The sequence below is a fragment of the Tachypleus tridentatus genome, chromosome 13 (genome assembly GCF_004210375.1).
Source record: "Tachypleus tridentatus isolate NWPU-2018 chromosome 13, ASM421037v1, whole genome shotgun sequence".
NCBI classification, from domain to species: domain Eukaryota; kingdom Metazoa; phylum Arthropoda; class Merostomata; order Xiphosura; family Limulidae; genus Tachypleus; species Tachypleus tridentatus.
Genome location: NC_134837.1, coordinates 138,379,764 through 138,396,567, shown reverse-complemented (window position 1 = coordinate 138,396,567; position 16,804 = coordinate 138,379,764). Strand labels below are relative to the sequence as shown.

Sequence of the window (16,804 nt, the reverse complement as noted above, 5' to 3'; positions counted from 1 at the left end):
ACCATTGTAATTTGCTTAAGAATAGTCTCCCACTGGTACAGCAGTAAGTCTATGGATTTACAATGCTAAAATAAGGGGTTTGATTCCACTCGGTAGACTCAGTAAATAGCCCGATGTGGCTTTGCTATAAGAAAATAACATACATGTTTAAGAGTAAAAAGTAACACATATTACTTCTTGAGGTCAAGGTGAGATTTTAACCTTGAATTTGAGTAACAGTAGAAAGTTACTTGGCAAATGCTTGACATCCAGGTCAGATTATAACTTTGTAATTAGGTTAACATTATAAATTTAGATGTACATCTTCTTGAGATCAGTGTAAGGTGTGTCATGATATTTATATTAACTCCAAAAAGTCAGTTGTATATATAGCTTTTTGAAATCTGGGTGAAATATATAACTTTGTAATTAGGTTAACATTAGAATGTTGTATGTATAACTTCTTTAGGTCAAATGTATAACATAATTATTATTTGAATATTAAAAAGTTGTGAGTACAGCTTTCTTAAGTCAAAGTTAGGTGTATAATAATGATTACATTAACACCAAAATGTATTTGTAACACTGTTATTAGATTAACATTAAAAAGTTATGTTTAACTTCTTTTAATAATGTTTTGTTGGTTTAAATATTTGTTTGTGACTTACACAGTAAGACCAGTATCATTTGGAAAATTTTTAATTTCTCTGATGTGTATTATCAGATTAAAAATTCCATTTTAAGTAATCGATCAACTAGGAAAATGAGTAATTTCAGTTATAAGACGAAGAATGTTTTTCAATCAACATCTATCTTTAATCAACAGGCATGTTCAGCATTAACAAAATGAAGAACCGTCCAATGATTCTGATTGGTGGGTGAGATTAAAAGTTCAGGCAAGTTAGATAATTGTAGGCAAAGGTGTTTTAGTTCCTTAGTTCAGTAGTAACTGGTGTGTATATATATGTATTAATTTATGGAAACATTTTTTGTTGTCTTTCTAGTTCTGGCAAAAACACTTGTGTACTGAACTTTTGAATAACAGTGACTGGTGAAATGAGATTTCCTAAGCATGTCTTCCAGAAAATTTTAGGTTTTTTTCCTCTTGAGGTAGATTCTTGTATGTGGTGAGGGGACTGTCCAGAGAAGATTCTGTACTTTCAGTTTACTTCCTCTGGGATCTGATCATCTGCCCACGTGTTTGCTGTGTGTGTGGTGACCCATGAATGGTCGAGAAGATCATGGTGGTTAAGGGGTCCAAACCTAACAAACTACTTTAGCCTTGAATTCTTGTAATCAGGCGGTCTTGGACTGACCCCCTCAAAGGTCAGTCATCTGGTCCACTTGGGCTAGAGTCAACTAAGTACCAGTGTTGGGCATTCTTAACAGGTGTTGTGGGCATTGTTTCTGATGATGGTGTTTGGATATAATGCTCATGAAACTCTGGCATTGCTGTAGTGTTCTTGTTTGGCATTGCAGTGCATCACCTTTTAGGGCTCTGTGGTGGGTGAGGACAGTGGGCACTGAAATTTTTTTATTTCATTATGAATACCTCCATTTATGAACAAAAAATAAAAATGAAAAACTGTAAAAAAAACATCATTGAAAAACAACCATGAATGGACAACTCTGTTATACAGTCATCATCAGATTCAAAACCTTGATTTCTCTATCTCCATCGTTGTCTGAGAAAACTTTAGGACAGATGTTTTTCTTTTTTATTCAAAGGGATTAAACCCAGTGTGGGTTTTAACAACAGCACTTCACTGTAGACCACCTGATTCGACTTGAAATGTCAATGAAGCCTTTCTCAAGCAACAGCATCTTCTTTTTGATGGTTTTTTTCTTCTGCTTTCTTACTTCGAGAAGACTTGTGATGCTTTGTGGAGGTGTGACATTTTGCGAGACCTCTACTCATATGGGTTGCATGGCCATTTGCACATTATTATTAAAATTATTTTAATGGACTGATAATTTCATGTTCATGTGAAACTTGAGGTCCCTTGGGTCTGTATCTTGATTATCACACTTTTCATTATAAAGATTAATGTCATCACTGGACAACTCCACCCTACAGTTGCAAATGGACTTTGTTGATGACTTCCAAATTTCATGTCAGTCATCGAGCATGAGGTTTATTGAGCAGCAGGTACAGACTGGCCTCAGTTGTTTAATGAAATGGACCACAGCAAACAGTTTTACCTTTTTTCTCTCTAAAACCATTTGCATGCACTTTTACCACCAACAGGATATTCACCCCAATCCCAAGCTATGTCTTGGTGAAGTTGTGCTTCAAGGCAAAGTTCTTGGGGCTTATATTAGACTGTAAGCTGGCTTTCATACTACACATTAAGCAGCTACTTGCCAAGTGTAAAAGGGCACTGAACATCCTCCATGTCCTCTCTTCCACCTCTTGGAAAACAGATTAATATTTTATGCTAATGATCTATTGTCCCCTCATTTGACCCAAACTGAACTATGGGCTTGTGGTCTGAGGTTCTGCTAGGACCTTGGTCTTGAAGATGTTGGACACTGTTCACCATCTGGGGCTTTGGCTCTGCATGGAGCTTTACAAACTTCTCCAGTCTAGAGTTTGTGTACATCAAGTCTCATGAACCTCCTCTACACCTCTGCTGCTTATAACTGTCTTTGCTGTGTGTCCCAAAACTTCAATCCTTACCACAGCATCCCACCTGGGGTTGTGTATTCCTTCCTCAGTGGACTATGTTTTTTCAGAATAGATGGCCTGCCATTGTTCCTTTGGCCTTTATATCCAAGTATAGCTGGCTGAATTGGGTCTGTCCTTTGATGACATTGCTATCTCCAATGGTCATCTCATCCCATTATGGTTTATTATCACCTCCAAACGTAACCTTTCTTTGAGTCATCTGAAGAAGGTGGATATTCCTAATTGGAAGTACCATCTTCTATTTCCTGAACATCTTTTGAACCATTCTCCAATTCCCATTTATATAGATGGTTCAAAATCAGATGACTCTGTGGGCTCTGCCATGGTTTGTTGTGGTTCAATGGTTGCACACAGGAAGATTCCATTTACAGTTTTTGTGTTCACTGTCAAATTGTAAACCATTTTTCTTGCTCTGGATCACGTAGAAGCAATTCAGTACATGAGCTGTATTATTTATATCATGTCTCTTAGCTCTCTACTGGCTGTGGAATAACTTCACATTAGTTATTGTCGATATCAAAACCAATTGGCCCATTTCTCTTTATCATTTACTTCTATTCCGTTTTTCTGAATGCCAGACCACATTGTTATTTATGGGAACAAGCTTACTGACATTGCAGCTAAGTCTGTCTATTTTGGTGCTATCACTGCCATGCCCATTCCATACGTGAACTATGATCATTTATTCAAGGTTCAACTCTGCTCCAGATGAAACCTTCTATTGGACTTTGGCCATCTTGCTTCCATAAAGATCAGAAGGAAGAAGTTGTCCTTACTACTTTATGCATTGGTCACAGTTTTTAACTCATTTTCTATTATCTGGGATTGATGTACTAATGTGTAATCTGTGTGACACTCAAATCACAATAGCCCACATTTTACTGTGTCACTGTTACAGCCATGAGCAAGGGCACTATTTTAGACATGTTTTTACCAAAGGCAATGGTGACACTGTCCACTTTATAAATATTTTAATTTCTTAAGGGCCATTGGCTTTTTTAATTCAATTTATGTTTTTATCCATCATTGAGCCACTATTTTAACTTAATTTCCTTTTACACTTTATAATACTTTTACTGTTATTTTATTTTTTTACTGGTTGTTTGATGCAGATAACCTAGTTGCTTTGCATCATAAAATGCCAAACAACAACTTTTAGATTTTTACACCATATAATCCCACTTTCTATTTGACATTTATAGTCATGGCCAAGTTGATGATGTTGCCATGAGAACTAGATTAGCTTTCTTTCCTAGTAATTTGTTCCTCTTTCATTATAAATATGTTGGCTTGAAGAATGTATTTTTCAATTTAAACTGTTATGTTTTTGAATAATTGTAGGTTACACCTTAATTATTCTGACAAGGTTAATATAAAGTTTTGTTTAAACTGTGTTAAAAATATACCTCCTAATATTAAGTTGAAAATCAACAAAATTACCAACATTTGTTTTAAGAACTGTACATTCCTGATAAAGAAGGTAAGTTTGAATAATACTTCAATAAGAAGACTTTAGTTTGTAGTTAAACTGTGACAGTCTTATATTGTTGTTATTTAAGAAAAGTCTGGTTAAAATATTCGTAAATTAACCATTCTGTATAAATTTTTTTCTAAACGTCTTCTCAATAGTAATATGAGTGATGACATTCAAGAATATTTAAATGATAAAAATGTTTCTAAACAACCTAATTGTAATGTTGCTAGATAAATAAATAAAAATTTAGCCCTGATATTTTCATTAGAAACCAGTTACACAAGTTATGTCATTGCACAATACTCTCAAGTTGAATTAAGATGCATTTTCAAACCTGTACACAGGTTAGTGTTTCTTCAGTATGAGTGAGTCCATATTTTAAAAATTCTTACCTAATATTAAAATATAAATTTTCATTTCGGTGGTTAACAGTTTGATTACAAGAACATGCTAATTAAGATACTCATAATTTTCAAACACTAAAAAAATGTGTTGAATGAATGTTGAAAATAATTTAAAATAATTAAACATCAAGGAAAATCTATTTATTACTAGACTTAAACTGAGATTGCATTTTGTTTACTATTAAATCTATGAATGTTTAAAGCATTATAAATATAACTTCAGTATCTCACCTCGTTACAAATTTTGAGGAATAAGAGACTAAGACAAATGAATTTACTCAAACATTATATTTTTGTTATATGTTTATCTATATATTATGTTTTAATCATTTATAATGTTTAATTCTCTCCCTGTCTTGTGAATCACCTATGCTGAAGTACCTGAGTGTCACCTGTCATACACAACTACATTTATTTAACATGCTGTCAATGCTCATGAGTTTGGAAATAGTTACTTTCCTTTAAGAGAAAATGTGTACCAAAGATAAGTGCAAAGAAATTCTTGTAGTAATTCATTATATTTTTATTTAATAATATTAGAGGGATATACTTCACTTATACCTACTTGTGTAAATAGTCAAGTAAGGATATCCATGAAAATCATTAAATGAGCTAAAACAAAGAAGATGCATAGCTTAGGATGCATTGTTTTATAAACAGTAATTATATGTGGACACTTATTATTCCAGAGCATTTAGCTTTGTCGTGATTATAAATTATAATGCTTTTCCATTGCAGTGTTGCTGAAGTGTAGATGATTTTTTTATATTCACTTGCTTTTTCAAAGATCACACTAAATTAAGATGATTTGTTAACATTTGTTTTTAAGATATCATACTTGTATAAAATCAGGTTGGTTTGTAACCTTGTATATTTTAGAGACAACAGTGTGAAAGTAAGATGCTTTTTGTTGCCTTGAAGTTACTTTGATTTTTTTTTTATTATTAAATACCACAATGTAAAGATAAAATGATTTTTGTTGCCTTTTCTTGTTTTTCCTCCTAGATTACACTATGAAACATAGACAATGTGAAATCAACAATAATAATACAATTTCATCAGAGAAATTCTTCTGTTCTCTGCCACAACCAGTGTTGCAAGTGAATGATGTTGAGAAATTTGTTAAAATTAATTACAAAAAACAGCTTTCTATATTACCCATACACAAGATGTTCATGCATTGGATATCTGATTGTTTATGGTGTATGCACATCCTAAAAATCTCAACTAACTCACAGAAGCTGTGTTATAACATACAGACATTTAATACAATGGTTAAAGACCAAACACATCACAAAACTGATGGAACAACAAAAACAAGTAGTGAACTAACACACACTGATTCAGGTGGTCAAGTACAGATGGTGGATGTAGGAGGCAAACCTGAAACAGTACGAACTGCCAAGGCAAATTGTACTGTTTGCTTGGGGCCTGTAGCTTTTCCTCTTGTAGAAAAAAATCTAATAAAGAAAGGAGATGTTTTGACAACAGCCCAACTTGCAGGAATCATGGCAGCAAAGCAAACTTTTCAAATAATCCCCCTTTGCCACATCATACCTCTTCACAGTGTAAATGTGAAACTTACTTTGGATCCCAGTACATTTCAAGTGAATGTTAGATCTGCAGTAAAGACTACAGCCAAGACAGGTGCAGAAATGGAGGCTCTAACAGCAGTGAGTGTGGCAGCCCTAACAATTTATGACATGTGCAAGGCTGTCACGCACAGCATAACTATAACAAATATCCAACTGATAAGCAAAACTGGAGGAATGCGAGGGGATTACTATTCTCCTCCTTCTTGTTAATTTCATACTTTCGTCAAAGTAGCAAATTTACAGAACTGGAGAAAAAAAAAAGACAATTAAAATAACTTGTTCTTGATGATACCTTTAGTGGCAAAACCATAGTCATAATAAATGAAACACTTGGTAAATGTACAGTTGTCTATGTCTTCCAAAGTTATTTAATTATGGAGTTTCACAAATACAAATGGTTTCAAGTATTAATTATTTTAATCCAACATACATGCTGTCATATGTATCAAAAAATGGTATTTAATTTCATTGCATGGTATAATTTATTATCTATTAATTACCTAGCTGAATTCCAATTATGACTGTAAACTGTGATTTTTGTCCTCTAAGAATTAAATCTAAATAAATATTTCATGAACATATTTTCTAAACATTGTTGTAATAATATATAAAAAGAAAGTTTTTACTTCTCTGTTCTAGTATTACATGAAAATTTTTACATTTTTTGTATATATTTGGTCATCTCCTATAAGTGTTCCTTGGTTAGAATTTTGTCTTGTGTATATTTTTATGTTATGTTCAAATCTGCTTCTTTTCTCAAAGAAATATTCTTACATTTTTAAATGTCTGGCCCTGATATTTATTAATTACAATGACAAAGGCAATTAATTTTATGGTATATGCACAAAGGTATAACTTTTCCAAAAAAAATGCTTAAATGTTTTGAATAAATTTTAATCTTCTATCAAAGGTGAAAAACAGTAATAATCTATTGGGTTGTAAAAATATTAAAGTTGAATTTGACACATACAATCCCTTGTGTTTATTCTGTAATATGATGTTATCCATGATTTAATCTGTAACTGTATGTTTTTTTTTGGAATATTGAAAGAAATTGTATATATGATGATGTTTGTTTGTGTGTGTGTGTATCCATTCAGAAAAAGCTACATATTGAAGCTGTAATTAAAAATCAACTTTGTAATGAATAAAGTTAATTAAATATGTATGTTGTACTTTTAGAGATTAAAAATGCACTAATTCATCAGTGTAGTACTCTTCCTGTTAATAACATTTTTGGCTGTAAATATAATAAAATTTCACAAGATTGAGCCAGCTTAAAATTTTTTGGTTCTAAATACATACATGTACATTAAGCCAACAATACAAAGTTCTCAATAAAACAGAAATAGAGTATATCTTGCAGAATCCACAAACATTATGTGTTAGCTTCAAGTACTTTTATAGATTGTGTTTGTTGAAGAATGCAGTATTGGTATAATTGCATAATCAAAATTTTCCACAGTCATTCTTATAAACATGTGACTAATTAACACCCACTTAATAGCACTGACAGTGTAACATTTAGATGAGCATGGCACCTGTGATAACTTGTTATGCTACAACAGTTACTATTTAAGTGTAGAATCAAGTAACAGAACATTATCTAGAGTCCATCCAAAAACTCGTATTTATGAAGATAAAAAAATAATGAATACCTAAATCATACAATAATTAGTTAACATGTTGGTTGCATAACTGAAATATAACAAAGTTAATTCCAATACAAAGAGAAACATTAAAAATATATATATTTAAAAACGGCTGGTATGAGTAGAGAAAGCACTAGTAGAGGAGCAAACAATGTTTTGACTTTCTTAGGTGAACCTGACGATGACTGAAGAAGGTCAAAATGTTGTTCACTCCCCTACTAGTGCTTTCTCTACCCATACCAGCCGTTTCTAAATATATAATTTTCTCTACAAGTGGGTTTTCTCATCACAGATTATCATGTTAAACATACTATGAGGTGTATCTAACACAACTATTCCCAGTTGAACTAACCCCTGTCACATGAAAAAAATAAATTTCTTTAACAAGTAAGAAGTAAATGCAATTAACTTTATAAACGTTAAATAATAATAGTATGACTTAGAAAGGAAAAGTTAAAAGCTTTTGTAGTTCACTATTACCTTAATTTCTAAAAGAATCAAAATATAGACATGAAACCTTTCAAATGGTTATAATATTCTGTAAAACTTCCAAACCCACAACTAATAGCAAGAATTTTGTTGAATTTCCCAAAAAATTGAATGATTTTTGCATTTAAAGTACAATAGGAGAAACTTCATTTGTTAAAAAAAATGCAACTATACAAGCTCTATTCAAGGAATTTTAATATTAAGTAAATTCTGTTGTGTTTAATATTCTGTGAGTAGTAAACATTATAACATTACCTGTTTAGAATATTTGTATTTAAAAATATAAATTTTATAATTTTGAACTTGAATAATCAATAAATAATAATCCTAGGTCCTTTCACTGTGTTTGGTCTACTACCCTTTCCTTAACCTCTATTCTGTCCAGGTCATCTCTCATATACCACTATATTGTTCTATGTAAGGTATCTTTAATTCTTTTGACTTCCAACCATTGCTTGTCTTGGTAGTCTGTTCTTTTTCATTCAGAGAAACAACTTGAGTTTAAATGTCTGTGTATCTATTTCCTAAATCACTCTCAACTAAATTGAATTAATGTTACTATATCAAACAAAATTCTAACATTCTGAGAATGGTCACTTAAATAATGTATTACTCAATATTGACAGCTTCAACCTATCAAAACATTTCTGCTTTACACTTTTCTGTGTGTGTGTGATAAAATAAATTTAGTAGAGTTTGCAGCTATTTGATAGTACTAGTAACAAGTAAAGACAGATTATTGAATACATTGTATTTGAAGCATGATAACACAACTAAAATAAAGTGCTATTGAAAATGACATATATCAGAAATACATTTTTGCATTATTTGTTGTTGTATGTTATCACCGAAAATTGAAGATTTTTGGAATGGTATGTAACAGCCCTTTCTTATGCAAAGCATTCATACAATCAGATATAAAGGCATATTTAAATTAGGGATCTAGAAGTTAAAAGACAAGGATATTGCTCATACAAAAACTTTGAAAATAGATGAAATTGATAAACTAGGGATGCCAGGATTATCCAAAAGAGGCTTTAGTAAGCACACAGTAGAATTAATATAGGTTTTTGGAAAGTCTGAAAATTGCCAAAGCAATTTCCACGACTTTAGAAGTTTTGGAGAAATGAGATTTTACTTCAGGGTTTTGGAAAAGTCATGAAAAATGAAAAATTTCTCTTATCAATGTTATAAACCAATATTTTCCATAATTTATTTGATGATTACATTTATATAATGTCTGATGGTGATGATCTTCCAAGCAAGCAATTTAGTAACAAGCATGTGCTGCACATACATGAATAGCAATTTGAATTACTTATGCAGTGCAAGATTGAAGGAGGCCATCAACTTCTGAGTCTCACCATTCAAGCAATTAGTTGATGAAGATTTGTCCTTTTTTTTTTAATAATTTTATTATCTATAGTGTTGATTTCAAGGTGTACTTGCATCAAACATAGCAGGCAAATACAAATTTAGCAGTGCATGGCTTCAGATGGATGACTACAAGGAGTGGCTCATTATGGGTGCACATCTTCAAGAAGCTTGTTGCAATATGTGCTATAAAAGTCTGATGTTAGGACTATTGGCAAGTTCATGATTGTAAGACGTATAAAGTGGAAAAAGCGCGAGGCTAACATGTGTAAATTGTACTCATCAACAACACGCACAAAGAAAATTAGCTGAATTTCAATTTTTCAAATGCATAATACAAATTAACGAAAAGAGACATTAATTCAATTAAAAACCTAAAACAAGACAAAATCATTATAATTCAAAAAGCAGATAAAGGAAATGCTAAAGTCATAATGAGCACGAATGAATACATCCAAAAAATGAAAAGCATCCTATCAGACACAAACAAATTTAAACCAATACACACAAAGACGCACGAAACACAACTAAAGAAAATACTACTAAATATGAAAAAAACCAGCACAATTTCGAAAACATTTTATTTCTAATTACGCAAGACCGACTCACTCACTCCACAAATATACGGCATTCCCAAACCTCATAAACCAGATTGTCCACTACGACCAATAATGTCCACATATGAATGGTTTAATTACAATTTTGGTAAATAAATAGCATGGGCATTCTCCAAATATATAGCATCAGCCAGCTCATTTATCAAAGACTTTTAAATTCAAATCCAACCTTAATCAACTTAATCATAAAGCCTTAATGGCCACTTTCGATGTCACATCCCTCTTTACAGAAAACCCAACCACTGAAGCATGCAAGATCACCTTAGAACTCTATATCCGAGACTCTAACCCATCTATAGACATTCTAAGCAACCAATTAGCAACCCTCATAGAATTCACCACGATGAAGACAAACTTCATGTTCCACAACCACAACTATATACAAACGAATGGCCTAAGCAGTATCACTAGTTCTAGCCAATATTTTTATGACACAAGTTGAAACACAGCATTACATCCACCACTATACCGGTACAGATATGTAGACGACACGATTGTGGGATTCACATCTACAGAAGACAGACTTAATTTTTTCAATCACATAAACTCCATACATCCCAACATGAACATCCCATGTGAACAGGAAGAAAGCAATCAAATATCATTTCTTAACCTCAAAATTACAAGAACCAATACACAATTTAAAACAGACATCCACCAAAAAATCACCCATACTGGACTATACATTCCTTGGGACTCAGCATATGAAACAAAACAAAAACTCAACATACTAAGAAACCAAATAAACACAGCCACAAAACTATGTTCACCAGATAAAATTAACGACGAATTAGACAAAATAAAACAATACTTCATCAACGTCAATAAGTTTCCTCCACAAACCGTAGAAAATATTATACGCACACACCTAGACAGAAAACAAAATCAACCAACAAAAGTAAATATATCTCACGAATCAAAAAATCATGAAACCATATACTGCTGCATACTATATATTCCCGACATCAGCAGAAAAATAACCAAATTTATTCAAAAACCAGGCATAAAACTGAGGTCTACACTATGTAAAAACTACACTGACCAACACAACACCAACATTATTTATAAAATACAATGTGATAACTGCCATAACTTCTATATTAGAGAAACAAGTAGAAAAATGGAAACAGATTCAAAGAAAATAAAAAGTCATCTTCACACGTTTTCAAACACTGGAAGTCAAATAAACGTAACATAACCATAGAAAACACCCAAATACTAAATAAAGAAACAAACATAAACAAACACAAAATTAAAGAAGCCCTACTTATACAACAACCAAAGCCCAAAATAAACCAATACAAAGGAACACCTTTAAACCTATATTAATAAATATAATTAAACATCTAAGCATGCCCTCCACATTGGTACACTCAGTTGCACAACTGCCTTCAAACAAGTGGTCAGCTATCGATCAGCAATCCTTTGTGAATCTGACGATGACAGAAGGAGGTTGAAACGTTGTTCACTCCTCTGCCTTCTCTATCTATACCAGCCGTTTTTAAATATATAAATATTTAAAATTAAAGTTGCATTATTTTGTACTTAAACTTTGAATAATTCACCTCTTTTCGTCTAGGGGTCAGCAGCTCATTTATGTAATCTATTCATTACAGCGCAAACAGGATTCAAAAGAAGATGAGGGGGAATCTGAAGTTTTGTGGGCTTTGAAGACCATTGTTAGCTGGCACAGTTACAAAAGATGTGAAAACATAAATGAACTGTTTAAAAAGGACATACCCATAGAGTGAAATTTTATTCAATGTTTCTTGTGGTGAAAATAAAATGTGTATATGTGGCTTGTTTTGGATTAGCTCTGTATGTCAAGTTAAAAGTTATATCAAAAGCTTGGAATAGATACAGGCTTTGAGCTCTTGTATGAAAGATCCTTAAATGGTAAAAATCAGAAGTTCATATTTGTTGTGTATCTTTAGTACTCTGATTTAAATAAGAATCTTGTCATGACTAGATTTCTTGGCCACATATGGACTAATGATCACTTAAGCAGTTTTCTTTATCACCTTTGGAAAATATGGATGGACAGTCCAAATGTTAACTGGTCATTTGATGAGATATTAAAATCAGAGTTAAAAGCTACAAATTTGGACCCATCTTTAATCAACATTAGGTTTTGTGGTCTTCACATAGTCCATGGGGCTCTTTATACCACTTTTAATTCTTTTTATTTCGATTTAGAAACTACTTAAATCAGTGTACTACTTTTTCAAAGACTCTCCAGCCAGATCGAAAGACTGAAAAAAATTGCTTGGTCTCATACACATGTATTGAAACTTTGTTGAATTCTGCAACAAATTATATTCTTTCCATTGCAAAGTTATAATTTTATGTTGTGATATCTGAAAATCTCTTTCCATGTCTAATGAAATATCAAACAGATCACCCTGTACTGCTTTCTTATCAGTTGCTATTCTAATCAAACTTTCTATTTAAATTGTTGAAAACTGACTTGTGCAATATTGAAAATATCAATTTCCACAAAGAAGGTGACTCTGACTAGAAGAGACAAGCTCCCATTTCATGAGTAGTGTTTGTTTTTGATTTGTTTGAGAAATTACAAGTGAATTGTCAGTGAAAATACTCATTTCTTTGTAGTATCACTTGTTTTTCTCCTCAAAAAATGGCCTCAGGTGCTAAGAATAGTAAAGCTCATTTCCACTAGTCAGTTTGTAACAACTAAAAGCAGAATAATGTGATTGTTTAATCAGACTGTATGACTTGTTTTTTTCTCATATTGTGTAACCAAATACCTACATCTTCAAGAATTTTGACTGCTTTCTCCTCAAACGCTTGGGCTAAGCTATAAATTAGAAGTCTTTATGGTAAGCTGTCAAACTCATTTTGATATTTTCTCCTGGCTCTTCTTAACATGAAAGATATTTATCCTGTTGGGAAGTGGTAAATCTATGATTATGTGCAGTCACTTGGAGGTAGTCTGGAAGTTCCTTTGTTGGTTGACCTGCTTGCAGTGGTAAACGTATATGTATAAATATATAAAAAATATAACCAATACCTCAGTCAACAGAAAGAGATGGCTGAATTGAATGAAAAGATGAGGAAAAGGAAATTTATTCTTGAAAACATTGCAAAGTTTAAGACTAAATACAAAATATTTGAAAAAGATATAGCATCTTTATTTCAGGCTGCTGCTGATCTTGCCAACAAGGTCAAGAAACAAGTAAATATGATTTATTTGGCGAAAATTAAAGATTTTCAAAAATATGGTGGAAAAGTAAACAAATTATTAATCTATGTCTGCACTGTTTCATTTATATATGTACATATTTTCACATAAAGTATACAGAATAAACAGTTAATGTGGGTCATATATGTTAGTTAGTGCTGTATTTGATATGGTAACTCAGTTTTGATGTCTATGGAAAGTTTTGGAAACCTGAAATATTGAAGGTCTGTAAATCTTTATGAAGTATGGTATCTTGTAACAGGTGAGAATTTACAAACATGAAAGTCAGTGGCAAAAGCTATCATTGTTAACCAAGGTAACACTATGCAACATAATAAATGAAGTATCTCCAATTTGAAATAAGGGTAGCACATTAACTGTTATATATCTCAAGCAGCTAGAAAATGAAACTGACATTTTTGGTATTCTGTATGAATACATGCCATTGTACTTCTTTGCAACTGAACCCTGGAAGTGTATGCTATGAAACTGCCATCTTTGTACACTAGGTAGAGATACTATGGAAAGCATGCAGGCTTTTTTTGCAATGGAAACTATGCTTCAGGACTTATATCAAGATGCACAGTCATCAGATACAGCACGAATAGACAAGATAATGCAAAATCATTTTAACATAATAATGTACCCAATTTCTATATAGAATGCTGAGACTTATTACACTTTACTTAATCCCCTGATTTTGTGGCCATATTTTCATATGTAGTTTATAATATGATGCACTCTTCTGTGAAGGTTGAAATTCATCTGTGTAGTCAGTACATTAGCATACACATTATGGTATTCCTCTGATAACCAGCAAGTCAGAGAAGTGAGGTTTGTTAACAACAGTAGGTTCTCAAGCATCAGTATATATTTTCACAGAAGTTCTAGTGAATGTGTTACAAAGACTGAGACAAAACACAGACAAAATATTCTAACTGAAATCATGCCCCAAATTAAATATATTTGATCCTACATTAGATTAAGTAAATACTCTGTAAAACCTGAAATGTGAAATTCAAGATCATACTCGAATTTTACCAATGAAGCCTCAAAAACACTTTAAACCTTAAATAATTGAGATAATCTGATACTATAAATTTGTTCACTCTTAACATGAACAAACACTACAGAAAATACTAAAGGTTTTCACACTTATTGTAAACAGGTGTTATAACAATACTTTAAAACTTGCTAGGTTAGATAAACTCAAGAACAATATAAAAATGTAAACAAGAGTTGTATACTCACAGATCACTCATACTCTTCACATGGCAGAAAATGTGTAAAGAAAATAAAGCAGAAACATTCAGTTTCTGCCAGATACATATTGAAATACAACATGAATTCTAAGAGGAGGTATAAACTATGTTTTTTGCTCTGAAACTTGTATTAGATATGAAAATTCTACTCTCCTAAGCCCCAACATTTAGATAGGTCAAAACTTTTTAAAACAAGAAAACAACTATCGGTTCTTGTTATATATCTGTTGGCCAAATGGCAGAGAAGATAGAAAATTATACTACCCATTTCAGTTGTTTGGGTCACTAACTTAAAATATTGTGTAAGCTTCAATACTCACTTGCATCTACTTTGCTACATAAAGTAAAAGCTTACAATGTTATCATCATATTCATTCTGTAATTAAGGCACATAGTTGTTAAGATTTCTAAATTTTTTTTCTAAGTGATTTTACAAACCTCTAACACCCTTTTATGTGAGTGTCACGTATAAAACAGGGAAAGATGACACAGAGGTATGAAAATGCAATGCTTCTACTAGTATGTGGTAGGTCTATGCTTCAATCTCTATTAATAGTGCTGCAATCCACAATGCATTTGTGACTGCTTTCATGGAGTTTGTTTGAAATTTTATCATTTTAATACATGTCATTTAAGCTGTGCTTTCTTGCAGGCATTATGTGTTAAATCAATGAACCTTGGTCTGAAAATTGTATGTGGTCAAACAAACTCATAGGACATAATTTTACTAAATAAAACTACGTATAAAGTCAACAAAGTAAAGTTAATGCTCTTTAGCCATAGTTTGACTTTATACATCATTCATTTTAATTGTGTATGAACTTATGTACTTCAATTTAGGTAAAATGCAGCCATTGTACTTATTCGTGTGGATATTATGGGACCTCTACACAGAATGGAAGGCAATATGAGGTCCACGAGGAACTATACTTTTCGTTCATATAATAGAAGTCTTGGAAAACAATCAGTCAACTGTTACTAATTTGTATAGTACATCCTCATGACATATGATAGGTATTCATCTGGCTCAATGCTAATAAATTTTGCAAGCGTATACTTGACAGCCTGTACCACCTACTACACAAAACCATCAGGCTGTTGATGACATATGGAACTGTGCGTTTTCACTATATCAAATATTTGTTACAACCGTTAACAAGTTAGCTCCTTAATTTTGAGCAAAGCAAATTAAGTTTAACTTGTTTCAGAGGGTAGTGGAACATGGTTTATATTTAAATAATGACTTATTACTGCAATGGTGAACCCCGAGTGGGAATTTCGATTTCATAGGTTATCATAGTTTGCATTTTAATATGGGGGACACTGTCTTTTAATGGTTCTTCTTTAGTATCACTATTCCTATTTTCTGAGATATATGAAGGAAAACATGGACTAACAAGAGCATATATATTTATTATTCAATAAGTCTACATTGTCCTCGTTAGTTCGACGACTGTCTTTTGTCACGTGTATAAAGTCACAATTATGCACTTGCCTTTCACAAATTGTAGAACTGTCATGTATTGTATGTATTCTTGTTTACACTGCGTAGATTTCCATGAAATATTTGTTCCTGGTATATAAATCTGTACCTTTTCACTACCTTCGTGGCCCAGTTATTGCACACATAAGCAAATAACACATACGAGTTATAGCGCCTAGTAACTCTACTTCGCGGGTAATCTTTCCGATATACCAACAAAACACTACAATCCTGTTTACGATAAAAGTGGAAGTATTTTAAAAGACTCCTACTAGTAGGGAAAAAAAATTAAACCACTGTAATTGTTGTATTTTAGAGAAGTTAGGTTTTAGCTAATTAATATGAAAATGTTGTGTAAGTAATTTTTATTCGATGTGAAAAACTGTCCCTTTTTCATAAAACATTTTTGTGTAAGAATTAACATAACAGTTTATTCATCAGTCTTCAAAAAATCGATACAGGTCCACAATCCCTTTTCCGAAACCCATAGGGCCAGTTGTGTTTCAGAATTTGGAATTTTTCGGATTTTAGAACAAATGTATCACCCCAGTACGGTCCAGGGCAGCACCTCATAATTAAACATT

The 16,804-nt window shown here is 32.2% G+C and overlaps 2 protein-coding genes across 2 annotated transcripts in view; both read left to right on the top strand.

The window, feature by feature from the left end:
• Positions 1–7,406, top strand: part of LOC143240472 (molybdenum cofactor biosynthesis protein 1-like) — a 75,823-nt gene extending 68,417 nt beyond the window's left edge. Inside the window, exons 10-11 of the mRNA XM_076482940.1 lie at positions 806–875; positions 5,552–7,406. Coding sequence (XP_076339055.1) covers positions 806–861 — 56 coding nt within the window. The 3' untranslated portion in view covers positions 862–875; positions 5,552–7,406. The remainder of the gene's footprint in view (positions 1–805; positions 876–5,551) is intronic.
• On the top strand, positions 5,560–7,406 carry LOC143240473 (cyclic pyranopterin monophosphate synthase-like). The gene has a single exon (XM_076482941.1). It carries the CDS (start codon positions 5,560–5,562, stop codon positions 6,349–6,351), a length of 792 nt encoding a protein of 263 aa, XP_076339056.1. The 3' UTR covers positions 6,352–7,406.
• Positions 7,407–16,804: the final 9,398 nt, after the last annotated feature.